Source organism: Nyctibius grandis, chromosome 1, assembly GCF_013368605.1.
Source record: "Nyctibius grandis isolate bNycGra1 chromosome 1, bNycGra1.pri, whole genome shotgun sequence".
NCBI classification, from domain to species: domain Eukaryota; kingdom Metazoa; phylum Chordata; class Aves; order Nyctibiiformes; family Nyctibiidae; genus Nyctibius; species Nyctibius grandis.
The window spans coordinates 1,868,028-1,895,887 of record NC_090658.1 but is presented as its reverse complement, the minus strand read 5'-3'; the positions used below and the strand labels follow the sequence as shown (position 1 = coordinate 1,895,887).

The 27,860-nt window shown below is 36.2% G+C and overlaps 1 protein-coding gene across 1 annotated transcript in view; it reads left to right on the top strand.

Moving 5' to 3' along the window:
* CCDC88A (coiled-coil domain containing 88A) overlaps positions 1-27,860 on the top strand; it is a 70,131-nt gene that overhangs the window by 27,222 nt on the left and 15,049 nt on the right. The window contains exons 7-25 of the mRNA XM_068397874.1: positions 61-201; positions 1,286-1,455; positions 5,270-5,351; positions 6,057-6,215; positions 9,048-9,194; positions 9,584-9,728; positions 10,444-10,628; positions 12,697-12,834; positions 15,154-16,224; positions 16,761-16,888; positions 20,355-20,496; positions 21,148-21,324; positions 21,844-22,005; positions 24,662-24,939; positions 25,149-25,292; positions 25,808-25,994; positions 26,359-26,504; positions 27,113-27,205; positions 27,403-27,617. Of these exons, the coding sequence (XP_068253975.1) occupies positions 61-201; positions 1,286-1,455; positions 5,270-5,351; positions 6,057-6,215; positions 9,048-9,194; positions 9,584-9,728; positions 10,444-10,628; positions 12,697-12,834; positions 15,154-16,224; positions 16,761-16,888; positions 20,355-20,496; positions 21,148-21,324; positions 21,844-22,005; positions 24,662-24,939; positions 25,149-25,292; positions 25,808-25,994; positions 26,359-26,504; positions 27,113-27,205; positions 27,403-27,617 (3,910 nt within the window). The remainder of the gene's footprint in view (positions 1-60; positions 202-1,285; positions 1,456-5,269; positions 5,352-6,056; positions 6,216-9,047; positions 9,195-9,583; positions 9,729-10,443; positions 10,629-12,696; positions 12,835-15,153; positions 16,225-16,760; positions 16,889-20,354; positions 20,497-21,147; positions 21,325-21,843; positions 22,006-24,661; positions 24,940-25,148; positions 25,293-25,807; positions 25,995-26,358; positions 26,505-27,112; positions 27,206-27,402; positions 27,618-27,860) is intronic.

Below are 27,860 nucleotides of genomic sequence, written 5' to 3'. Positions count from 1 at the left end.
TCCTTTCTACTCTTACAATTTAAAGTGGATGTTTTTTCTCTCCCATTTCATTCCGTGTAGGTAACTCATAATCAGGAAAATGTGTTTGATCTGCAGTGGATGGATGTAATTGTGTTGACACAAGAATATGTTGAACCTCTCTTGAAAAATATGGCGTTACATTTAAAAAGACTTATAGATGAAAGAGATGAGCACTCAGAGGTATGGATGTGGTTTGTTGCTTAAGAGAAATATAAGAAATATTTTTTTGAAAATGATACAGCTTACCATGTTTATAACTAGTAGTTTGATGTATGTTCTGTTAGCATATTTAAGGAAGGACTCCTTACTGCCCAAAAGCAGTAGCTAGAGTCTGAAACCACTTTAAACAATATTCATCTGTAGCTGAAAACAGCAAATCCAAAGCTGTATCAGGCTGAAGTTTCCAGGAATCAGGAACCCATCAGTTTGCAAGCCAGTCGCTGAAAGATGCCTGTTATATTACTGTATCCTGTTGTACTGGTTTGAGTGAACTGGAGCAGAATCCATACTAGGAGAGAAGGTTTCACATGCTTATTGCAAGGCACAACCATTGTACTGTGTGGGAATCAAGAAACAGAAATGTGTTTAATAAAAATTGCAACTTATGAATCATCTTGGCAGTCCCAGATTTCCCCTCAGTAGAGTGTGGATATGTTAATGTTGCAATTATTCCAAATATTCCTTTGACAGTTAGCAACTGTCTTTCCAGTTCACAGCCTTGATAAGAGTAAAACAGAAACTTAACTGTGAGGGGAGAGGTTGTGTGGTAATGCTCTTTTGCAACGCAAAGGAAAAGTAACTGGTATACAAGAGATGTTCATATTGGGATAACACCTTTATTTATATGATGAAATAGGAATATTCCTATAGGTCTGATGCATTATTCAGTTGATAAGGATGCAGCTGCTCACTGCAGAACACCCGTTTCTTTAGAGATTTATATTTATCCTCATGTTCAAGGAATTCATGCCATTTCATTGCCCAATCCATTCAAAGCACTGATAATTTTATGGACTTAAAAGTCTAAATTTGAGTAGTTTAAGAATAGCCAAACGGTACTGTTAACTAGCTGTGACTATTTGCTTTAGGTATAGAGGTGTGTGTAGGGCTTCTAACTTATTATATGGCAAAACTTTCCCATTATTCTTGCTTCATTTCAGTCTTGATTTATTAAGGCAAAATAATACTGATTTCTAACATATAAATGGCGCTCTGAATGCAATTCTATACTATTTCTCTCTATGTTTTTGTTTAAATTTCTTAGACTATCATAGAACTCTCGGAAGAACGGGACTGTCTCCGTTTCCTACCTCACGCGTCGGCAGCACAATCACCTTGTGGATCTCCTGGCATGAAGCGCACTGAGAGCAGACAGCACCTGTCAGTCGAGCTCGCAGATGCCAAAGCAAAGATAAGAAGGCTTAGGCAAGAGCTGTGAGTACACGTAGATTGCAGAAGTGTGTTGGGAGTTGTAGGGTTTTAAAATCCTGGTGATTTCGCACAATAGTAGTACTCTATAGACAAATTCTTCATTCTTTCAAATGTTAAATTCCATTTTAAAATGGCTTTTTTTAGTTATTGCACCCCAGGAAGCATATTTGTGGACCAGTGCGACAAATACAACTTTTCACCTGTGTTTGTCTTAACCTGTATTATGAATTCTGTTGATGTTTTAACCATAAACATACTGAAATCAGGACACTAGTGCTGGGGTAGTTTTCTGTCTTTTGTGCTCTGACCTTTCTGAAAAACTAACTATGTTTGAGCAATCTCTTGAGCATGTTACAATACAGTCATGGGCTTTTTGCTCTACGTAAATTTTGTCTTTTAGAAATACAGCTAATCTAATGCAGTGTTCCTTTTTCTTTTACATAATCATGTCCAAATTGTTGTTTCAGAGGCAAGTTCTTTGTGCTTTCTATGTTGTTTGTTCTCATCAATGAACGTCTGACTATAGTTTTAATGTATGTGTGTTCATACACGTTTCTAAGAGAATAGCTTTGCAGTTGAGGCAGTTATGGCGTGACACACTCAACAGCAGTTGCATGGGGCAGGCAGGTAGGGACTGGAAGCAAGAGCTTTGGCCTGACCATTCAGGGGTTAGTGGCAAAAATGTCCTTTTGAAAAGGAGAGAGTGCTGTAGCGATTCCTTATTGGCAGCATGATTAAGTTACCTGTTTCTTGTTGGAAATACAGTAAGAAATAGTCATCTATGGTTCGTTCATGGTTTATGAAACTTTTTAGTTTGTTGCAGAAAGGAAAAAAATTATCATTACAATAATTTCCTGTCCCCACTCTCTTTGCTTCTTTCTGTGTAGAAGAATCCTTGTCTGCACAACACTTATTTGCTCATGCCCTTCAATGCTGTTCCACTTCTATCTGCCATGCCACTCTACAGAGAAAAATGTAAGAAAGAAAATTATGCAAACCGAACTCCACTAAATCTCTTGACCCACTGCAAACCTGGATTCAGTGAAACAGGCGTTGAGTTTACTGGCAGGGGATGGTTATTTATGTCTAAGGAATAATGTAATTTGTAAAACGAGTAAATTTTATAGCTTGGGTCAGTTATGGTTTCTTACAGTTTCCAACTTGCTACATTCATCCAGTTAAGGGGGTGCTCTCTCCCCCTGGGGCAGACCCCTGAGCTAAGAGCTATATCCCCCTCCTTCACCTCATCCAAGTACTGTGAAAAATCAGTCCCATTATAACAAAGATCTTTGTTTCTTTGTTTTTCATATTCTAATGAAAACCTTTTATTATTACTTCTATTTTATTAAGGAAACTGATGCAGTAAGTATCACTTATAATGAATAAACAGGTACTTGGTCTTCCTAGTCTAGGAACAAATCTGAGCAGCAGTGAAGAGTTATTTAAAGAGAAAAGCGATAATAGGCCAGTGGAGAATCTGTTTCTCCCTGTAGCAACCTGTAATGTTGTTTTGGCAGAGTGAAGTATGTGCAGTTTGAACTTAAAATACAAATGTTAAATCTCAATATATATAGTAACTTGCCTATAGTTTAGAAACAGCATGAAAAAAGATTTCTTTTTTAATCCAGCATATCTCATGGAGAGAGGAGACAGGTAAAATTAAAAATTGAAGGTAGCATAAGTCACGATTATCTTCTCTCTGGTCTGCTCTTATCAGAGTGTGTTGATCAGATCATCTCTAGCTGGCTGGATTAAGTATCTGGTTGATTTACTCAGCGGATCCCCTTCCCCCACTACATCGTGGTCTTCGTGAAGAATAGAGGACAAAAAGATACGACTCTTTTTTTCTGATGTCTGTATTATTATGTGTCTGCTGAAATGAGCCCGCCCAGGATATTCTATAAACAGCTGCACCAAGAAAATTAGTGAAAAAATTGCTGTTATTAGTTTGATTGACAGTTAATAGATAGCCTAAACAGTGAACACTCGAATGTTCTGTATAATTTAGTACAATCCTCTCTAGTCTGTAGCTGAAGCATGCAATTAGGGCAACAGTGATGGCTCGGAACATTTCACATTTTGCACTCTATTTGAATTTAATTCATAAATAAATTTCCTTTATGTGTAGCAGTACATTTAAAATCCTAGACTTGGATAAATTAACTTCTGTCTGTAGCCTTTGGTATTAAATGCTGCATGTATTTGATAAATTTAAAATTAGATTCATTCCAGAGTTGAAAATATTCAGCTTAAAATTTATTTATAATCTGGTTTTGGCAATGAACCTTCATATCTTGTTTAATATGCACTGCAGCTAATATAACTTCATACAAAAGATCTGTAAAGATTATTTTTCTTTGCAGCACCATATACCAACAGTTGGATGCAAAACAGCAATTTGAGGCTTATAATATAGAAACTCCAGAACTGGAAATTGCACACCTATTTTTCTGTATCAAATTCTGTGTGTTTCTGTATAGAAGAATAATACAGGAATGTGAATGCTAATAGAAAAGTTGTAGTAATCTAACATAATGCAGAATACATTTGTATCTCTGTATGGTTTCTGGACACCCATGTGAAGGGAAAGCTTTGTGTGCTGTGGACAGTGGTGTTGCAGTGAGCCATACACGGATGAACCCTTGTGTACTTGTAGGCTGTCAACGACCTTGTTGAAACTGTGGTTGCAAAAAGATCATTCATTGTGAGACTGGCGAGTTTTTAAAAATAACTGTTCTAGTTTTGTTTAAAAAAGCTACATTTTCTGTTAGTATGACTACTTTTAGATTATATTATACATTTCAGTCCATTAAATGATGTCATTTCCCCCTTTCCTACTTCTGGTTTGTTCCATACTTTTATTCCAGAATATTAAATAATATAGTAACATGTTTGAATATGCAATGTATCTTTTAAGGATACACAGTTTTGGATAGGGCAGGTTTTTTCAGCTGTGAATACTGTTTGTTCTGAAGTGCAATTGTATTTTGAACATTAGGTGTTCTGTGTCTTTGAGAGAATTAAATATTTCCCTTGCCCTTACTCATTGTTTAACGAACTCAGTTTTTGAGCATTGAGAGCTAAGTGTTAGCTGGAAGTTAAGAATGAGTCCTGTAAGAATTGTAGTATTCTATGTCAAATTGTTTTTATTACAAATTTCTGAATAGACTAAAGCAGATACTGTAGTGTTCCCAAAAAATTAAAATTCATTATGCATTTCAGAGAATTAGTAAGATTATTAAATGGTATCTTCTTCTAATGAGTAAAGACACCTGAAAACCTTGATTCTTCTCTGTAAGAAAGAGAAAAAAACCAAAAGTATAAAGGTGCTTTTAAATTTAGCTTTACCTGATCTGTGACAGGATGCATCAGTGGTCATTGTCTTGCTCTCCTGAAAAATACTTGGACCTTTTGAATGTATATTTGTAAATTATTCTAAGTTTACTTTTGCATGTGAATCACATCACATTCATGTGTATTGTCTGGGGGTTTTTACCAAAATAATCCCTTACCTCTTATCACAAAAAAAATCCCTTAATACGCCCTATTTTTTTCTGCCCTGCATATGTAGGAAATATTAGTGAACAACAATTTGAAGGATTGTTGTTCAATGAAAAATCTGACCAAATTTAATAAGCTAAAACCTAAAGATTATCTAAAGCATAATGGCATACAGAAGTTTTACACTCTGATGTCTATGAAATTCTGGATTAAATAAGGGAAGTCTCACGAATCTCAGTATTTTGTTCTCAAGCGAGATGATAATTATTGAGTTTTGCAGTCATATTTAACTGTGTTTTATGTTTTCTCTTTTAAGTGAGGAAAAGACTGAGCAGTTGCTTGACTGTAAACAAGAACTGGAACAGATGGAAACTGAACTAAAGAGACTTCAGCAAGAGGTACAGGTTTTGTAAAACTATTGTTTAAAATTAAGTGGGCAAGAAAAATTGCCACCTACCAGATAGTGGGGGGGTTTTGTTGTTGTTTTGGGGTTTTTTTTTAATTAGGAAGTATGCTTTCATGCTTTTTTTTTTTTAAAAAATTTTGCACTCTGAGCATGATCTTATATAATTTATTCCTTTATTTGGTCTAGTATACTGGAAGAATATTTTGAGTTAGGTTAGTATTTCTTCTCTAATTTTTTTATTTCCATATTCAAGCAATTTACCACTAACATATCCTATGAGTGTACATGTGCTGAATTTTTCTCAAGAACAATCCACTCAAATTTTGCCTGGTGGTCTTTATGCTTTGGGTCTATGTGTTGATAATGAGGGAAAACATCTGATTCATTTATTATTGTGATATGAGTGTATAAAATTATTGGGGGTCATTTGAGAATATTATCTGTAAAAGAAACGTGCCCTTCTGAAGTTTACAAATGTGTGCATACCTCTCCTTGAAAAAGGCCAGTGCAGTTTTCCTGGAAATACATCATCTGGACTGAGCCTCTAAAATACTCTTTTTCCTTTACCTTTCTCAGAATTAACTTATGATATCCCTCTATGTTACTCATGATATAAATAATAAAGCAGCTGTGTTATCCTTCAGCAAGCACTATCCAGTATTCTTGTCTTTAATTTCTGTATGTTCTTATTTTCTAGAATATGAATTTACTGTCAGATGCCCGATCTGCCAGAGTGTATAGAGATGAATTAGATGCTCTTCGTGAGAAGGCAATTCGAGTCGACAAGCTTGAAAGTGAAGTCAGCCGATATAAAGAGAGGCTGCATGATATTGAATTCTACAAAGCTAGAGTGGAGGTATAGTAAGGAAAAAAAATACTGAGTAGCCATCATTTTTTGTTTGCTGTGGCTTTTTCAAAGTTATTTTGGTGACTTAAACATTGGGACATGAAAACAGTGTTGTAGCTTCTTGCTCTGGGATATATGATAGTCTTTTGTGATAAACTACAGTTTTTAGGCACAAGTCCCTGTGTCTAATGCCACGCAGCTTCATTTGAAGTCAGCAGTACTCACCATAGCTCTAAGCTAGCAAGACCAGTAGGAGCCTCTGTTTAGGATGTATATTATGTATTGAGAAACTCAAGGAGGGATTCATTAAAAATATGCTATAAATGTAGTAATTTCTTTTTCCTCTTGTGAGTCTCCTAAGAGCAGGCATTTTTCTAAGTAAAGTGTTGAGGAAACGGTGGTTATACACAAAAATGAGTGTAGGACAATGGCATTCCATGGATAAAATATACTAACAAAAAGATGCACTGACACCAGGCAAGAGACACTTAGAGTTCTGTCATGAATTAGAAGTTCAGGAAACAAATCATCAACATCCAGGACTTTATTAGGCCATCATTCTGTCTGTAAATGGCAAATTTGTTGGACAAATGACAAGGTAGCAGGATTTGTCAAAGAAACAGTTACTCGTGGTAGTCAAAACTAAAAGTTTCAAGAAATTTTCAAGGTGGTCATTAAAAAAAAATACTCCTAGAAAAGCAGGGAGGACTTGAAATGAATACTTATTGGAAAAAATATTATGTTGCCTAGATGTAGTTGTTGAGATACTGGTATGAAGCCCTTTCAGTCTTACTCCTTTAAGGAAGGTCTTAATTAATCTTTCCTAAAATGGAGTGCCTAAAACAGGATCTTATACTCTAATTATGGTTTTACCAGTTCTGAATACAGTGGAAAGATGACTTTTCTCTACACCTTCTAATATAGCAACTCCTAAGCAACGTCTCAACATTGTGATCTGTGATAACCTTCAGATTTTCTTCCCACTGAACTGCTGCCTAGACATGATATAATATCCCCAATATTCTAGTAATCCCATTTGAAGAATACCATAATACTAATGATCAAGGATATAGCATCCTCTGGAAAGAGACTTCTTTTTTTGAACATTTAAGAGTTAAAACCTTTTAATAAATCTATACTTCATATGTCACAGCATAAAATAGCTACTACTGATATAAGCTGCTGTTGACGAGAGGGGAAAAACTGCAAGGCAGTTTTTCTGCAACCCACATCTTTTTAATGTTCAATTGTAGATCCTTCATCCAAAGCTTCTAATAATAGCTTTAGTCAGAAAGAAGGCATATCAACTGACACGGGAGTTATTAGCTTTTCAGTGGAAATGAGATGGATAGTTTTTCCACGAGGGGTACTGTGTAAAAAAGTGAACAAAAAACTGTGGTGAGAGGTAAGGTGTGTGGTGCAGATTAAAACATTGTTAAAAGGGCTTTAGACACTTCTGAAATTTAAAAAAAAATCATGGTTCCCGAGACTTTTTAAGATTGCTTGTTCTTAGCCTTGCTTGTGGAAATTAATTTTATCATCTTACTGTGTAATGTGAAATAGTCTGATGAAATTTGAAGAAACTTTCTCAAGATACATTAAATACAGACCGTAACAGCTGTCATTGAAACATCCATTCTCGAGGAGGCTCCAAAGCTGCCTTCACATGCCACTTAAAGGCTGGTAACTACTTTCCAACTCTGGATCTTTTCTCATGTTTTCTCTGGATCTTTTCAGATGTTTAGTTGGTTTTGCTTCTTAATAATTATAAGTTAACTTAATATTTGTGTAGGGGGGAGTATGAAGAATAAATATGTTATATTCACTGATGAGTAAAATTGTCAATTGTATGTTTTTACACATTATTATTTTCATCAGATGCCATAAAAAAATCTGCTATGTACACAAATTAAAGCTGTTGGGGACCTTTTGGTTGTATTCCAAGAATGCAGTTGCATTTCCAGCATCATGTCCTGACTTTGGGCTTAAGTAAGTTAGCCCAATGGCCTGTAAACCTAATTATGGCCTGTAAACCTAATTATGGCCTGTAAACCTAATTATGGCCTGTAGAAAATTATTCTCTTAAGTTTTGTTCCCCATTTCCTGCAACCCAAAGGTTAGGGAATTCAATCTGATAATAAGATAAACTGTGGACTGAAAAGGAGCATCTACATCCATCTCCATTTGACAGTGGCTGAAGGTAGATGTTTAGAGGAGAGTAAAAGAACAGGGCAGAAACTTGGTGGTACTCTCCTGTGGTGCTCTCCCAACCTCCAGCAGTCTCTGCTCAGGAAAATCATACTCAGAGGTGATACTTTTGAGCATTTTGGACATCTCTTACATGAATTAGATAACTTCTCAACACATGTAAGCCTTTTCATCTACGCAGTCATGCAGCAGTAAGCTCCACAGTTCAGTTACATGGTGTGTGAAGTACTTTTTGTTTGTTTTGAGCCTGACACCTGTAATTTTTATTGGATGTCAGCCTATTGCTTAGCTGTAGTCCGTGTATGTGCAATGCATCTTTCCAGGTCACATCTCGAATCACAGAGATATTTATGGTTTGATTGTAATTATGAACACTTCATTTATTCTTAACAGTTTAGAGACTATTTCATTTCTCTTAAGTTATATAAGATTTTCTTTTCATACAAATATCTTAAGTTACAGTTATGTGAAATTGCTTTAAATTTGTTTGTTATAAAAAGTCTCTTACAGCTTCCAAATGAATGTTTTAGCATTAGAGCAACCTTTCTAAAGCTAGTTATGATGTGCATCAATGTTTTTATGAATAAGGAAATACTTTTGTTGTGAGTTTTTTTTGTTGCTTAATTCTTGCAGGAGTTAAAGGAAGACAATCAAGTGTTGCTAGAAACAAAGACAATGTTGGAAGACCAATTAGAGGGGACCCGAGCCCGTTCTGATAAATTACATGAGTTAGAAAAAGAGAATCTACAATTAAAAGCTAAATTACATGATATGGAGATGGTAAGTGTAAATGGAAGTTGACAAAGACAACTGATATGCATTGAATTTCATTTTCATTTTTAATAAAAGAACTTTCAGTCAAAATAGTGGAGGAGAGGAGGAAGGTATGTCTTGATTTGCTAATGCTTTTGAGATAGAGTTTCCTACAGTAGCTTTGTTTCTGCCTAAGGGAGGAAAAATTGCAAAGGCAGGTTCTCTGCATATTTTTCTTTACTGGTTGTTACACTTCTAAGTTCTCCATACTTTTGTCTGTTCCTCCCTGTCTCACTGCGTATTAGCAAATCAGAAAATGCACTTTGTATTTCTCTGTGGCATACTAGATACTAAAATATTTTGTGCATGTCGAGACATATTTTTTTTTTAACGTTACATGTGAAATAATTTTTAAGGAGCGTGATATGGACAGAAAGAAGATTGAGGAACTCATGGAGGAAAATATGACTCTAGAAATGGCTCAGAAACAGAGTATGGATGAATCATTGCATCTTGGCTGGGAACTTGAACAGATAAACAGAACTACTGAACTTTCTGAAGGTAAACGTAGTAATACTTGCAGACTGATAAAGCAGAAAAATTGAAAGCTCAGAGGCTGGACTTCATTACGAAATTACAGCTCCTGACTTCTAAAGTACAGGGTCTTTTGTCCTCTGGAGACATGTGACAGTTTGGGGGTTATTTTTGTGTTTGTTTTTTTTACTCAATCCTTTGTATCCTTGGAGATACATCCTACATTAAAAGTCTGTTCTTGTGATTCTTGTTCACTTAAACAGGGGTGTAAATACTTTGGAGCTACATTGTGTTGCCATTCACATTTCTATGCTCTGTCGCACAGATCATCAGTCTGCTTGTTTTTCTGTTTTCAAAGTGAAGAAAGATTTGTTAAGGCTGCTCAGAGTAATTGCAGAGATAGCTGTGGCAAAAATTTTCATTCTTCCAATATAGCATGCTTTGTCATACACTGGATCCCGTACACAGGATTTCTGGAGACTGAGAGATGTATCCTCAGTTGCAGGAAACAAATATCTGCTGTGATGAGGAACTGTTGGATGGGTAGGACATTTGCTTTTGTGAGCTGCAGTGTTATCTGTTGGGTAAGGAGGATGGGTCATTGATCCTAACTAGCTCTATTCACCAGGAAGGCACTGGAGGAGTGTCAAAGGCTTCTAAATCCCCTAAGCCTAAAAATGCAAAGTCCAAAGATTCCAGGTAATAAGTAATCTTTTTTTTTAATGGTGTTTTTCTCTTACAGTGCCACAGAAATCACTTGGTCATGAGGTAAATGAACTGACGTCGAGCAGATTACTGAAGCTGGAAATGGAAAACCAAAGTTTGTTGAAGACAGTGGAAGAGCTACAAAGTGCTGTGGGTTCTGTAGAAGGCAGTAGTTCAAGGATTCTGAAAATGGAAAAAGAAAACCAAAGACTTAGCAAAAAGGTGATGATCAGTGTGTGTTTGAATTGTGGATGTGTTGCCTAATGTTGCTTGCCATTTTCTTTCTAAAGGGTAATTTTATAAATTGTTATTATTTTGGTTAAAGTATTTCTAGGGTCTAAATGGTGTTATGGTGTTTGTAAGTTTATGGTAAAAAACAAAACAACCTCAGAGAGGTTTTTATCTTTTTTTAGTTACACTTTTTTTATTGATATAAGAATGTGACCATTTTATTCAGAAAGGTCTTATACCAATGAGGGGAAAAATATTAACATATTGGGGCCATAATGAAAGTGTTTTATGATACTTGAGAACATTATTTTAATTTTCATAATTATTAAGCAGGGGAAAGTATGTGCACATAGGTGAAGGCTGACTGATAAGTCTAAGCAGAAAACTTGGTCATGTGTCCTCATTCATAACTGAGAAAGAAGATGGGCCAAGGAATTGGTGAGCAAGTGAATGAGAGGAGCTTGTCAGATTTATCTGTGCTGATCTACAATATTTTACTCTCCAAATTATGTGTATTAAATAGAGTAATTTAGTCAGTGATATTTATAGAGAATAAAAATTGGAAAAAAAACAGGGGCTAATTACAGTGGAGTGAAATGTCTGAAGCTTCTGCAATAGCTTTTACTTCAGCAGATATTTCAGATGTTAGGCTATTCTTAGAGAAGAGTGGGTAAGAGATAATTAATAAAAATGGAAAGAATTCCCTACTGTATTCCATACTTCTTTGCTGCTTCTGAATTCTTAACAATATGGTATTTTTTGCAGCAGCCTGTGTGCTGCTTTGAGTTTCTGTACAGCACCAGAAACACAGGAGGGTACAAAAGAAAGGAGTTAGGTATAGGAAGCAAGCAATAGCAGGTCCTCGGGGTGGTCTGGTAGGGTTCTTACCACTTCAGACGTTGGGCAACATGTCCTTTTTCTCACTTGCCCCTAAAAACAATATTGTGAACAGTGACCAGCAAAAAGCGTGAAGTTAAACAAAATATCTACTATGAATAGATAGGCCATGGATAAATTCAGTTCCCAGAGAATCTGCCTGCATCCCTCCTGGGGCGATTCAGATGGTGACCTCTCCTTTGCAAAAATCAATGGAAGGGCCAGTATCCCTGTAAAACATGCACTGGTCGGCTGAGCAAGGGACCAGGAAAATCTCAATTTGAGAGGAAGAGGGAGAGGGAAGCCAAAGCCTGGTCAAGCACTAGTATTCTCATCCTAAGAGAATGATTTAATTTAGGTACTGACCTAATTGATGCCATCCTTTTTGCGGATTTCCAATCAACAAATTGCTCCATGGAGGAACAAATTCCATTCTACTGCCTTTTTGGGGATTTTATTTCTCAGTATTATTTAGCAGCAATCTAATATGTAATTCAGATAATTTTTTTCTAAAAGTAATCCCCCTGCCTGAGGTCTGAGTTATGTCTGGACTCCTCTGGAATTGGGGAATGTGGATGATGGAGTTGACAGAGAATATAAACCTACCAGGAGTTGATTGTTTAAAAATACAACGTGTATGTTGCTTCTAAGTAACTTATAGTAACTTAAATGTGACAGAAAAATCACACTTGGTTATTTTCACTTGTAAACAGTTTTGCTGACTGCTGACATTACAAGTTGGAACCATTTGACAAAACAAACCTGTATATTTAATTCCAAAGGAATCATCATCAGTATCTCTTGAAATAGTTAAGTAAGATAAGAGAACGTTCAACCCTTGTAAGTTAAAAGGGACTTGGAGGAGCAGTATAAATGTCCCTAAAATGGATTTTTAAAAGAAAAAAAGATGTTTGGGGAAATATCCAGAGCCTAATAAAGTCTGACCAATTTTTTTATGCAAAAGTACTTTATAGATACAGTCTTCTAGCCAGGGAGAAAATTCTGGTAGAAGTAAATTTATTATTAGAAGAGATTAATTTTTTCAGGTAAAGAAAAGAGAATTACATTTTATTCTTTCCTTTAACCTGCTTTATTCACTTTTATAAGTGTACCTTCAACCCAGCTAAGAGTAATACTGTTGTCATTTTTAAGTACACTTTAAAAAATTTGTTTCTTTCCCTAGCTTGAAGAGCTGGAGAATGAAATTAGCCAAGAGAAACAAAGTCTTCAGAACAGTCAAAATTTGAGTAAAGATTTAATGAAAGAAAAAGCACAGCTTGAAAAGGCACTCGAAGCACTTCGAGAAAACTCAGAGCGACAAGTGAGTAGCAGAATCAGAAGGCTTAATGCTGCATTGTACTGTACTGTTCTCCTTTTGTACTGTTTTACAGGCATGAAGGAATTGTAAATGTAGCAGATGTGCCAAAAGGACGTATCTGCAGCAAAACAGCTTGTCTAAGACCTGCAGCCAGTGAGAGACGTGACTCATTTTTAGCTGAGTCTTTACTGTTAGTTTTAGAACTTTGTAGTGTTTTGTAATGCTTCCGTGGCTTTCACGGGCTGTGCATTTGCTGTAGTTGCTTAGAGGGTGTAGCTCAGCCAAAACAGAAAATTGGGAGCTTTGGCAGTAAGCCAGACACCTCTCACTGGAGGAGAACAGGTTCCAGACAGCTGGTCAGTGTTTGAAGTAATGTCGGAGTAGTAATGAGAATTACAGCAGCCTGTCCCTCCAAGGGACCTGACAGAGGCCACTGTAGCAGGGCTACATATTCCTCCTGTGTCCCTCATAGTCTCGTTCATTGGGGCAGGAACCATCATATCCAGCTTCATAATAGTCCCCTATACTAGAACGTGGTCTCGCAGTGACGTGTAGGTGCATAGCAGAATTTATTTTTGATTGCCAGAAATGGCATCTGGGTCTTTGTAGAAGACATGAGCTGTGTTTGGGAGGGTACTGCATGTCACCGGTGTGTGTGTGCCTAATGGGTGCTGACACCTTCTAAGGTCTTTGCAGAGCGGTTCAGAGGACCTGTGGAAGGCAGCTACTAGGAAACAAGAGTTACGGAAACTTCTGGAAATCCCATCTTTAGTAATCGAGTCCTTCAGAGTTAGTCCTGTAGTTATCTTGTATAAATTCCACTGATAGTTCTTGATGAGATTGATGAACATTTTTTCGTTTAATTTAAAAGTACGCTATTTTGGAATACAGAATACTATATTTCAAAAACCCTGAAAATTTTTAAAAACTCAATCAGAAAATGAAATTCTAGACTTAGAAAAGAAAACATTAAAAAAAAAAAAAGCAAAAAACAAAATTGTGCTTAGCATTGAAGCTTTACTTTCATTTAAAGAGAACAGTGGGGATACTTCTAAAGAAAATATGCCAGCTCGCCTTGTTTAGAAGCATTCATTGTTAGAATAATTGATTTATACATTGTATTAGAAGTGTATTCTGGGGAAAAAAAGGATTTGATTTTGTCAAAAATTATGGAGGCATTGATTGTGATTTTTTTATTAAGTTTGGATTATAGAAACAGAACTCATGGGAAGTAATTATGCATGTTCAGTAACATACCAGGTTACGTGAAGAAGTGTTACAAAGCTGTGATGTTAGACACATGTTAATTAGTTTCTCATTAATTCTTCCAGAACAGTTTGTCATTGCTGGGAAGAGAGCCCTAGATCCTGTATTTAATAGTTACATTCAGACTTAAATATGAACGAACAGTCTGTAATTTCCTCAGTCTGTTTTTCATTGCAACTAGCACTTTTGCTTTCCTCCAAAACAGTTGATTGTTGAAACATCCCTTATGCTGTTATTAGTGTATCCTTAAATATTGATCTAAACAGCTTTCTGGATTTTGCTGTCTGTTGTTACATGCCCAAGTAATTTCAAACGATTTGGAGTAATTGAAAAAATCAAGAAATACGAAATATTAATATGTAAACGCTGCATTTATCCTTGAAGTAGATCTGGGAGTATGTTATCTAAGAAAATAATTCCGTTCTAATTTTTTTTACTTTCTCTGGAAGCTCTTTTGGAATGGCCTGTCCAAGGGTTCTGTTTAACACAAAAGTTAATGTAACTTTGTTGTGTTTCGTCCCAAGATGTTACTGACTGTGATCAGGATGCCCTCATATCCCACAGATCACCTCTGTTTTTTCCAAGTGAAATAAAGACACTTTTGTGGCTCCAACACCTCCCTCCATCTTAAGTTTGGTTTAGAACTCGCCTGCAGTTTTGTTCTTTGTGAACACACATCTCTGGAAATTACAGCATTTAAGAAAAATAATCTAAGTCTGGGTAAACATAAATGAAAAAATGAAGTTAAGAAATAAATACAGCTTTGGTTTGGTTTGTGCTTCATTAGTTTTATTTTTATATTGTCTACTAATATCCAAGAGGAAGATATTTAAAGATTCACTTTGACTTATTTTGTTGTCAGACTTCCACCTGTGTCCATACCCAATGTTTGTAATGCTGCAAATAAATACCAGTAGAGTAAGAGAATTTTTTTTTAATCTTATAAGGGAAATATGATGTAATCTTATTATCTTAGTAGCTTTCAGTTTATATATGCAAGCAATTACTTGTTCACATGTTGCTCACCAGAGTTTACAATTTTCCCCCCCAAATTAGATTAAGCTATTAGAACAAGAAAATGAACATCTGAATCAAACCGTAGCTTCTCTGAGACAACGCTCACAAATCAGTGCTGAAGCGAGAATGAAAGAAATTGAAAAAGAAAATAAAATCCTTCACGAGTCTATTAAAGAGACCAGTAGTAAGTTAAATAAGATTGAATTTGAAAAAAGGCAAGTCAGGAAAGAACTGGAACACTATAAAGAGAAAGGGGAGAGAGCAGAAGAACTCGAGAATGAGCTGCATCATCTGGAGAAGGAAAATGAATTATTACAGAAAAAAATTACTAACTTAAAAATTACTTGTGAGAAGATAGAGGCCTTAGAACAAGAAAACTCAGACCTGGAAATGGAAAACAGAAAACTAAAAAAAACTTTGGATAGCCTGAAAAATCTCACTTTTCAATTAGAATCCTTAGAAAAGGAGAATTCACAACTCGATGAAGAAAATTTGGAATTAAGACGAACAATTGAATCCTTGAAGTGTACAAGCATTAAAGTGGCGCAGTTACAATTAGAAAATAAGGAACTGGAGAGTGAAAAGGAGCAACTTAAAAAAAGCCTTGAACTCATGAAAGCCTCTTTTAAGAAAACTGAACGCTTGGAAGTCAGCTACCAAGGCCTAGACACTGAAAACCAAAGGCTACAGAAAGCCCTTGAAAACAGCAATAAGAAGATTCAGCAATTAGAAAGTGAATTACAAGATTTAGAGTCTGAAAATCAGACTCTGCAAAAGAACTTAGAAGAGTTAAAAATCTCCAGTAAGCGCCTAGAGCAACTGGAAAAGGAGAATAAGTTGTTAGAACAAGAGACTTCTCAACTGGAAAAAGATAAGAAACAGCTAGAAAAAGAAAACAAACGGCTTCGACAACAAGCAGAAATTAAAGATAGTACTTTAGAAGAAAACAATGTAAAAATTAGTAATCTGGAAAAGGAAAATAAATCTCTATTTAAAGAAATAGTTGTGTATAAAGAGTCATGTGTACGCCTGAAAGAACTAGAAAAAGAAAATAAAGAACTCGTGAAAAGAGCTACCATTGATAAGAAAACCCTTGTCACGTTACGAGAGGTAAACAGGAATTAGTTACCATTCCCATCGTAATCTGGTTGTAACGTAGAAAAATTATATCTGTATTTTTGAAAAAAGTGTGTGTTTTGTCTTTTTCATGCTTTAATCTGTATACTGTTAGCATCTTTAATGGTTACAGTAGGGAAATTGTTAGATAATCAAAATTTATATAATTATCATAACCAAATAGAATAATATAACCATATTACACTTAATTCTGTAAGATTTCTTACAGACTGTCATGGAGCCTTGGTTAAATGAACGTTGTTCAGATTCTTCGTGTTAGATTTCCCCTTCACCGTAATGTTCAAGACCAAATTTGAAAGGGAAGTTCTACAGAAAGGGAGTAAACAACTACAGGAAAATCATATTATAGTTGTTAATGTAATGTCTGATATAGCTGAAAGTTGTAACAGTTGGAAGGAGAGTTAATGTTTATTCAAGTCATGTAGTGACTCTTGCCTCAGCACTTCTAGGATTAAGACTGCATTATTTTATTTATATGATAATACTGACTGTAATTTTTTCTGTGTAAGGACTTGGTGAATGAAAAATTAAAGACTCAACAAATGAACAATGATCTAGAAAAACTTGCCCACGAACTTGAAAAAATAGGCTTGAACAAGGAGCGTCTCTTGCATGATGAACAGAGCAGTGATGACAGGTGAGAATGTCAAGGCCTCGCTGGAACAGGGTAGAAATCATAAAGATAAAATGGTTTTACACGCTGGTCTTGTGCGTACTCTTAGATTTTAAGGCACGTTAATAGACCCAAATGGAACTTGCTGTTCTTTGAAGTTAATGAGGTAGTCGATGTGCTTTTACATTCAGCTGTCTGTGAAAGTGAGTTACCACTTTTTGTTACCAAGAAAGTATGTCAGTAGATCCAGGTAATGTATGATTAAAATGGTTTAGTTCCCAGTTAGCAGCAGGAATAGTAGCAGTAACAGATAATAGGCCCAAAGTGGGTTTTTTCCTTTTTGACTGCTTGACTGATAGAAATGTTTTTTACACTTTTGTCACACGTTGGTTACCTTAAACTGGCTCTTTCCTTACAACTATTTCCTTCTTTCCTACCCCAAGGAAGCTGTTTGCATTCCCCCTTACACTGGCTGGGCAGTATCCAATACTTGAGCGTCCCCAAAACTTCGTACTGGCCCTATCACTCTACCACACCTGTCATTATAAAGCAGCTGCTCTCCTGACATCTGTTTCCTCTGCTGGATGGTGTGTTCTGTCTTATCCTGCAGGGATTTAGGGAAAATTTGCAACAGGAGAAAAGCAGGCTAGTATGGGCTTCTAGCCAGTCTTTATTTCACGATGTTATTTACTTGTGCTCTGTAGAAAAAAAAAAAGCTGCTGACATGATCTGACATTACAACTGATTGTCATGAACATGTAGATTGATTTTGGGCTGTCCATATCAAAAGAAAAGCAAACAACATTTTTTTTTCTCCAGCTTCCCTTTCTTGCTCCAGTGCTCTTGTTACTGGGGTGGTGCCAGAATCCTGTAGGGAAGATCTGTTGCCACCTCTTGTCTTCTGCTGGTGTCTTTCGGCTGCCTTTCTCAGCTCACAGATGAGGAGTTCTTCTGTCAAGAGAAGTCCTCAGAACTTTGACTAGTGTGATTTCTTCCCATTTAAGCATTACTGCGTAGCATACAGTGCACAGTACGCGTTTGGTTTGTCCTTAGGTGAATATACCACGCAAAGAAGAGCCAATCCTCGAGCTGAGTTGAAGCTTAAACTGCTTAGATGAAGTATCCAGATTGAGCAAGGTTTTTCTAAATCACGTTCTAGATTCCAAGTGGTTGGAGTGAGCACTCCCACAAAGGGAGAGAATATTGTTCTCTAAAGGTGCTTTTGCAAATTGTACTACATGAAAAGATTTATGAGTCTGCTTCTACTTTCCAGACAATGGCACTTGTCCTTTATGAGTGCTTATACTTCTAAAAATCAGATGTTGTGGGTTCACCTCTCAGAGGTTAGTTGGTTTGTGACATTATATGAATTATGACTTTGGGCCATACAATATTAGTGTTTCCTTTGCATTTTACAGAATTATGTTATAATGTATCTGTAAATTATAAATTGGAAGAAAATTTGCAGATACGTGGCTCTGTGGAATGGGGAGTTTTATCCAGCTTTCATTAAATTATAATTTGGAAATGAACTTCTAACACACTTCTGGCACCTGTCCTGACCTGTTTAATTTCTTTGTTTCCAGATTAGCTGTATGTGGGAATTACACAAACAAGTAATAGAAGCAGCTTACCCAGACCATTATCTAAAGCCTACCTCTGAGCTCAGGCTTGTGACCAAATAGTTTTAGGTGTGAAGGAATTTGGGCTATGCTACGGTTTTGAGCTCCTTCTGAAACCAGAATATAGACCTGTCTTTAACAACTTCATGTAGAGCTGGATGATTGTGAATGGGAAATATTTGTTTTCAAAGTGGTTGGTTTGAAATTGTGCTCTGCCACTGTCCTGCCTTTCCGTTATTCTCAACTTCTTCATTCATCCAAAATGTACCTGGATTGCTTGCTTTATTTTATTACCTGGGTGAGGCATTAGCAATTGTTTCATCAGGCCTGTAGAAAGCGAGGTTCCTCATGGTCAAAATTACTTCTCAGTGTCACTGTTTTTTGTCTGCCTCTCATTTTGATGACAGAAATTAAAAATGCACAATTTTTCTCTCCCTGATTGGAGAGAGCTGCTTGGGGTTTGTTGTTGAATGTTCTTGGAAGCACTTCAGAGTCCTTCAGTTGGGGCGTAAGCTGACCACATTTCATGAGTTGACTTTGTTCTCAGTTTTCTCTTGCCTTTCAAATAGCTGTTGTCTTAATGTATCTCAATGATACTAGAAAATTTGTACCATCTTTCACTATTAGGTGTTCAAAGGGAAACTGGATATTGGGTCTCTGCTATTAGTCTTTCTCCTTCTTTGTTTTCTACATAATTGTATAACTTTTCAGTAACAGAAATCCTTATTTGTAGCTGAATATACACCTCAGCTCAAGAAGGTGAGATGCTATCTATTCTGCTACTCATAGGCTGCCTACTGTTTCTTAAGCCCCTGAGAATTACTTGTCATACCTTAACATCTAGGATTCTCATCCTACTCCATGATGCTACTGGACAGCTTTCTACTTATTAATTCTCTTACCATTGGTCTTCTGCTCCAGTTCCTGACTAGATCTAATGCTGTTGTCCATTCAGGAGTCTCTTGCAATCTATTCTGTTCACTAAACTGATAGATTCTTCAGCAGTCAAGATTAAAAGGGGGGGTATTAGTGATTGGTTTTATTTTATCCCACTGGGGAGAGAAATGGGATGTTTTCCAGATTCAGAGTACCTGTACAGTGACTGAACTGTGTAAAAGTGATTAATGAGTGTGGTTTTTCAGTATTTCCTAAAAAGGCTAATTCATTAGAATATCCTGCACTGACAGTTCTCAGGAGATCCTGTTCTAAACCGATATATTCTAAATCTGACCACTTCTCTCCCAAATATTTGATTTGGGTTTTTTAGGTGCCCTACAGTGTTGTAAATGTGGTAAAAAATAGAAGCTTTACACATCAGGAGTGGAAACTGTCTTAAAATATCAGCAGCTGGGCTGAGTGAGCAATTTGCACATTCATGCATCAAATGAGTATGCACCTGCAAAGTGCTGCATTCTCTCTCCTTCCCCAGTGCCTCCTCTTTGGGAGCTGGCAGGAAATGGAAATTGATTAAAATCTTGCTCTCCAAATCCTTCACGTTCTAATTTAGTTCAGGTCCCTGCTGGATTCACTGGAGTGGAGCCAGAAGGAAGAGCGCTGTCATCACATGCACACTAATGATCCAGATAAAGCCAGCACCCTCCTGGTGGGGCTGAACGTGGCTTTTTGTATATCTCATATCTTTTAAAAGAAAGAAGGATTCAAAAATGGTTTTGACTACCATCTTCTGTTTGTTTTAGACATAGGTCTTGAGATGAGTACTGAGATGTCCACGTGCTTTTGAACAGAGTCAGCATTCAAGCATTTTTGAATGTAGCAGTGAGGCTACTGTTTCAGAACAGTTTAGAATTTAAATATCTCAAATAATTTTTTGAAATACAGACTTTTTTGTGGGTGATGTCGTTGATCAGTAGGTACAAGCTTTTGGAGTCAAAATTAGAATCCACACTTAAGAAGTCTCTCGAAATAAAAGAAGAAAAAATTGCTGCTTTGGAGGCTCGTTTAGAAGAATCAACAAATTTAAACCAGCAGCTCCGTCAGGAACTTAAAACAGTAAGAACGACCTTTTTTTCTATAAGATTACACTACTCCTCTACCAGCTATTGTTATTTCTATACTTGACTTTTTGTGTGCAACAGCAAAAGGTGGTCGTTGTTGGGGTAATGTAAAGCAGGACAAAGGCACAACTGCAGTTTAAGACTGCAATAATACAGGCCCATTGTTGAAATCACATGAAAAGTTGTTGATGAGTTTATTGGTCATTGAATATGTCAGGTGGATAAATAATCTGAAGTTGATTTGATTTGGGATGCCAAAAATAGTAATTTCTTAGTAAGTTACATTTTCTGATCTACTTTGAACAGCCTCAGTGGGCTGGTTAAAAAAAGAAATACAATCTCCTTGGTTGTTGTACTTTATTATAAGGGGATAGTTGAAAGCACTGAAATAAGACAGAAAATAGAGGTCTCTTTCTGTTAGACAGGTATGACTATAAGCCCAGGTGTTTATTATGTTTAAGCTATCAGTATCCATAAGTTATTTGTACATTGTCTCCCCAAACATATACAAAAAGCAAATTTACAAATACAGTAACATACATATAGCACTTCCTATTCTTTGAAAAGTGGTGTGGTTGTGTAATAAATTAGGATGTAGAAAATGGGAAATTCTAAACATAATGTAAGTTGTCCTAAATAATTTCAGGTGAAGAAGAACTACGAAGCTCTCAAGCAAAGACAAGAAGAGGAACGGATGGTTCAGAATTCTCCTCCAAGAAGTGGAGAAGACAATCAATCTGTCAATAAGTGGGAGAAAGAAAATCAGGAAACTACTAGAGAATTATTGAAAGTTAAAGATAGATTAATCGAAGTAGAAAGGAATGTAAGATGTGTTTTTAATATTACTCTGATTTTAATTATTTGTTGTGAGCTGTTCCAGTAATATGAATGAGAGTATTGTTAAAGTATGCAATTTATCACCTAGTTTATGTGCCAAGCAGAACTGGAATTAAATATAGTTTATGAAGCAGCTGGATTCTTCTCTGATGCATGCCTTAAAGCATGTGACTGGCATTTAAAAGGAAATGTGGAAACCTGAATTTGCCCTTTTGAATCCACAGATATCTCTTAAATCCCTCTTATATAATCCTTACGTACGTGAGTCATGGAGATTTCTTTATTGTTTCCCCATAGGTACGATATTAGTTACCCATTTCTTCAATCTTAACCTTTAGTGATAATATCAGTGTGTTACTTGGTTATAAGGTGATTTAGTTTTGTCCCACCCTGTAAATCTCTGTGCAGTCATGCTGCTTTGTTTGTTTTGGAGAAACAGGGTTTTTTTTCTTGAAGTTCAATAAACAGCTGTGGACTCAAATTTTATTTTTTTTAATGTTCAAAGAACGCTACACTGCAGGCAGAGAAGCAAGCACTGAAGACACAACTAAAGCAACTTGAGACACAGAATAGCAATCTGCAGGCTCAGATTCTTGCACTTCAGAGACAGACTGTTTCTCTACAGGAACAAAATACGACTCTACAAACTCAAAATGCCAAGCTGCAGGTAATATTTTCCTATTTTGCTTTCAAAAATAAAATTAATTCGAAGTTTTTTTTCAAATGAAAGCTTTAAAGCTAATGAAATAATATATTCTAAGTCACATTTCGCTTCTGGTACAGACGTGGAAAAGAAAGTAGTGTGCAAATAATCTGCACTAAGAGCAGTCAAATAATATTTTGTTTGCTGATGAATAATAACATTTCTACAAGTTGTTTTTAATCCTTTATGTTTGTCCAATTTAAACTCTTGATTTTATACTTAGGAGTACAGTAGATTCTTTTATCCAGTCTTCTAAGAGAATTTTTTTTTTAATTTCTTTTTTTACTTCTAAATTAGGTCAGGGAAGTGGTGTGTCCAAAGAGACTCTAATAAATTCAGTATTTTGTCTATTTTTATAAAGAGAGTTTAAAAAGTAAATGCCGTACGCAAGAGGAAAATCAGGATATTAGTAAGTACAAAACATTTAAAATAAACCTTTGAAAACTACATAAATATGTGAAGATTGAATTCAGATAATTCAGAGGCCAAAAAAGGTAATGTGTGACCATGGAAATTATGAAAAATGGTTGCCCACAAAGGCTTGCGGCTCTTCTGGCCAAAATTCAGATGTTGTTCTTCATACTTCAACAGGGTTATTAAAAACACATCTTTTTTTTCCTCTGATAAATGAATTATTCTTGTTAATGGATCTAATGCTTTTTTGGAGCTCTAAGAATCAGAATTACTTAAAAGAGGGAATACAAAGTCTACAATTCAGCAGAAATAATAAACAGTGTCAGAACTGATGGAGGGTGGATGGAAATCAAAGAGTGAAGGAGTCTTTAAACAAGTAACCAAATAATGCCTTTTGTGAGTGTTACCATCCTGTCTCTGGAAAGCAGCGCCCAGTTGCCCCACAGACGCGCTTTCTATCCACCACATTGACATCTCATCAGTGCACAGTGCTCCCCTTTGTGGCTGGCAAGCCTAGGGACAGAACAGAACATGTGTGCACACACTGTGTCTCATCTCATCATTAAAAATTAGTGGCCGTGGGCATGGAAATCCACCATTTTAAACCAGATGAGGATATATCTGTGGGATCCCATTTGTCAAAAAAAATAGGAATATCTGTGTAGTTCCTTTTTTGCCTCATGAATTGCACAACAGTCCAGGCCTTTCCTATCTATCTGATAAACCTGTAGAATTAATTACCTGTAGATATTTGAAAGTATTGAGGCAGTGAGTTGGGAGGAGGAAGTGTTTTCTGCTTTTAAATTGGTTGGTTGGGTGGGGTTTTGGTTTGTTTTTTTTTGTGGTGAACCTCACCAAGCAAAGTAATTTTTGTTGCTGGGGCTGACTGAATGGTGTTACACCCAACAGACTGGGAAGGGGAGTTCTTCTTCCTTGACAATTCAGCTGTTTTGCTCGTAGCTTCAGGCAAGTTGCAAGACAACTCTCTAAATCAAAATGAAAAGTGAAATATGTTCATGACAATAAGAGTGATTAACTATTAGTTAAATCTGAAGTGCAAACTAAGCTGGTCTACGTGGACTATGTCAAAACTGTTCTTAGGCAACTGTAACTCTACTATTCCTTCTGCTACCCATAAGGAACATACAAGAGAAAGGATGTCTGAAAGGACAACGGGGAATACTGAACTAAATCAGACTCGGGATTCAGTCTGGGAAGTTTCACAGCATACCCATGCCATCAGACATGACTTCATTTCCAGGGAGAGGTTCAGCTTTCTCTGTAACAAAGAATGCTGCAGTTCCAACAGAAAGGGATTTGTTCCTTAGTAACAGTGCACTGGAGTGATAGATTTTTTTTTTTTTTTTTTCCCCTTAATAGATACCCTGAGGGTATTAGAAGCCTCAGTAGTTTGTTTTTCTTCTCTTGAATAGGAAGAGAAGGAAACTAGCCTAATACAGATCAGATGACAAGCATGTTCGGTGTCGTCGATTCTTTAAAATATCCAAGGATTAGATTAGGTTAATCCTTCCAGAGGCACACAAAGTAAAGTTGTTTGGCTTATTTTTTCATCTGTCTAATGTTGAAGGCTTTAATGTATTAATGGACATTAATACTGTTCTGACATAACTGTTGGAGAAATTGTACTCTTCTACGAGAAGAGCACTTTCCACCAGATCTCACAGGATATGTGGGTACAATAAGGATTTTATGGTGACAATAGAGATTCTGTACAATAAAGATTTAAAAAAAAAATCTATGCCAATATGAAAGTTCCTTTTATTTTAGTCACGTCACAGATTTGGCTTCTGTGATACGAGGATCACTGGTGATCCATTTCCCTAAGATGTTTTGATACTGGAGCTGTCAGTGCTCTGAGGAAAATGTGTCTCATCTAGATAGCACTTTAACAGATATTTGAAGGTAAATAATAATTTTATTTGCAACCCTGTGTAAATTTAAGCATATGCTTAAGTGCTTTCTTGCAATACTGCTATAAAAATATTCTTGGAATATTTTGAATTAGAATTGTCTGTTGGGATATAAGAAAAAAATATTCCCATTAACAGTTGTCAGGTAATAGAGTAACTAGAAGGCTTGCTAAGATGGTAAGGGTTAAGCTCAAGAAATCTGTGAATAGGAGGAGATAAGATAATGCAGACTATGAAATTAATTTGCTACTCTTGTCACATGTTTATGAATGCAGGTTGAAAATTCCACCCTTAATTCTCAGAGCACATCTCTTATGAATCAGAATGCACAACTGGTGATCCAGCAATCTGCTTTAGAAAACGAGAACGAATGTGTGCTCAAGGACCGGGAGGATCTGAAATCCTTGTATGATTCACTCCTCAAAGATCATGAAAAACTGGAACACCTGCATGAGCGCCAAGCTTCTGAGTATGAATCTCTGATTGCTAAGCATGGAAGTCTTAAATCTGCACACAAAAATCTGGAGGTGGAGCATAAGGACTTAGAAGATAGGTAAATACTAATATGCATAGGTAAAATGAGAGTCTGTGATTCCTGAGCAAAATCAAAAACCACTGTATAACTAGTATGAATAAAATTAGCATTACTTAATTATAAAATTAAGATCTTAAAACTTTGAAAGATCACCTTTTCAAAAGAATTCCATATTTTCTTGTCATTCCAAAAAAAAAAAAAAAGAAAAATACAATTTTTGTTTGCAGGTACAATCAGTTGCTGAAACAGAAAGTGCAGCTGGAAGAATTGGAGAAAGTACTCAAGACAGAACAGGAGAAAATGCTGCAGCAAAATGAAAAGCATGAAACTGTAGCAGCAGAATATAAAAAACTTCGTGATGAAAATGAAAGGTAAAGCAAAAGTCTGATATGTGAATTAGTAGAGCTCTGAGCACTTTGCTGATGCTGCAATTCAGGACACTTACAAGTGCATACTTCAGAGCAACTCCACTGCATCGGTCTGCGATACAGTCATTGTAGAAAAACTGAACAGGAAAAAAAAACACAAAAAATAATTATTATATCCTGAGGGTACTGAATTCCACATCACATCTTGAGGAATGCCAGGCCAAGCACTGTGCAGTGTGGTTGTGAGCTGTAGAGGGAGCAAGCCACTCTGCAGGAGTTGCTTAAGGGGCGAGATAACTGAGGTTAATGGCAGTAGAAGCAGGAATGCAGTGGGTGACAAAGTCCTGCTTGACCCCTGCAACTGAGGGACAGCTTGCCCTCAGATACTACGAAATTTTAATATGTATTCTATGGAGTAGCATAGAGCCCTGGAAATTTCATGCTTCAGGGGTAATGTGGGTCACAAATACGTTTCCTTCTCTCTGCATGTATTCTTTTGTGGTGTCTTTTAATTCCAGGCTTACTCATACGTACAGTCAGCTCTTGAGAGAGAATGAAGTTCTCCAAACTGATCATAAGAATTTGAAAACATTATTGAACAATTCCAAACTAGAACAAACACGGTTAGAAGCTGAGTTTTCTAAACTCAAAGAACAGTACCAACAGCTGGATATTACATCTACAAAACTAAATAATCAGTGTGAGGTATGTGAGAATTTTCATGACTGGTATCGTTGTAATACTTATTTAAGTGTATTTGTAGCTTCATAAAATCATATGAAGTGTTTGAGAATTAGCCAATTTAGTTTCCAGATAATGAAGTGGGTCTGAAGACAATTTGCCTGTTGTACAGGCAATAGAAAAATTCGGCTCATGTGTTAGGTAAACTGTTTTAAGTTATTGAAAGCATCAAAGAGCCTTTTATCAGCTGAGTCATGATTTAGTTAAGTTTTCTGTTTGATTTGACTATCAGAATCCTTTGTAGACCTACATTTTCTTGCTAATCTCATTATCTGTGTGTAAAATACGCTTACATATATATGCATGTGCCTTTTCATATATTTAACAGCTGCTTAGCCAGCTTAAAGGAAATCTGGAGGAGGAAAACAGACATCTACTAGATCAAATTCAGACGTTAATGCTACAGAACAGAACATTACTGGAGCAGAATATGGAAAGCAAGGATCTCTTCCATGTAGAGCAAAGGCAGTACATGTGAGTTTTTAAAACACTTGAATTACTGTGATTAGAGCAGTTACACTAATGCCTGTCTTTAAAAAAAAAAAACAGCTTCTGTTTTATAGAGAAATTAATGCTACTTGTGAAGTGTTTGTATTTTTAGAATAAAAATTAAATTAAAGCAGGTAAACTACGAACATTATATTTTTAGTTCTAAAGGATCAGTGCAACTGTGTTCATTACTGATGATGCAAATGGGCAATAAAAATGTTACTCCTCATTCTACTACAAGCAAGGTTCCTAGGTTTGTAATCTGTAAACTTTTTTTAGCGAATTTGAGAGAAGAGAAAATGTGCTTGTCTAAATGATTCTGTTAGAGCCTAGATGCACTTTATTAAAAAAGGGGGAAAATTCTGTTGTGTAATAAAGGCAAATGGAATTTTTTTCAATTTTATATCATAACACTAAATGTAAGACTGCTTGTTTGCTGTATGTCTGTCTTGATTTTTCAGTAAGAAACAAGTGTTATATAAGAATTCCTCATGAAAAGTGACAACTTTCAGATAACATATCCAAAGGAACATGCTGCTTACACATATATGTACATTTTTGAAGTGCACATTGTCATTAATTTCTGTTTACAGTGACAAGCTAAATGAATTAAGGCGACAGAAGGAGAAATTGGAGGAGAAGATAATGGATCAGTATAAATTTTATGAACCATCTCCACCAAGAAGGTACTGATGAACATGATATAAAAATAAACAGAATCTAAACCATGACATACCTATTCTGTTCCAGCTGAAAATCAAGATTTCGTTAAACTTCAGGGGAGCAGAATCGTGTCTGTGCTCTTGCACACAAATTAGGAAAAGTCTGAAGGCATAAGTAATGTATTGTAAATGCAATAAACGTACTGTGTTATTGATAACAGAAGGGGCAACTGGATTACTCTGAAAATGAGGAAGCTGATAAAATCTAAGAAGGATGGTAATCGAGAACGTTTGAAGTCCATGACCCTTACACCTACCCGGTCAGAATCCAGTGAAGGATTTCTTCAGCTGCCCCACCAGGACAGTCAGGATAGTTCCTCTGTGGGCTCAAACTCTCTTGAAGATGGCCAGACCTTGGGGACCAAAAAGAGTAGTAGTGAGTACTGCAGAACATTTTTTTTTTCTTTTGATAACCCTTGGCTAAATGTCTTTTTGATGTGATTAAAAATTACAAGGTGCTGGAAAAGACTATGTGTTTTGCAGGATTTTTAAAGATAATTTTTTAAGTCTTTAGGAACGAAGCCTGAATTCATTTATTAATGACAGATTTGTACTGACTTATTGCAGACTCCTTGAGTGTTTAGGCAGGAACTAGGTTTTAGCATTTCTGTAGCCCTAA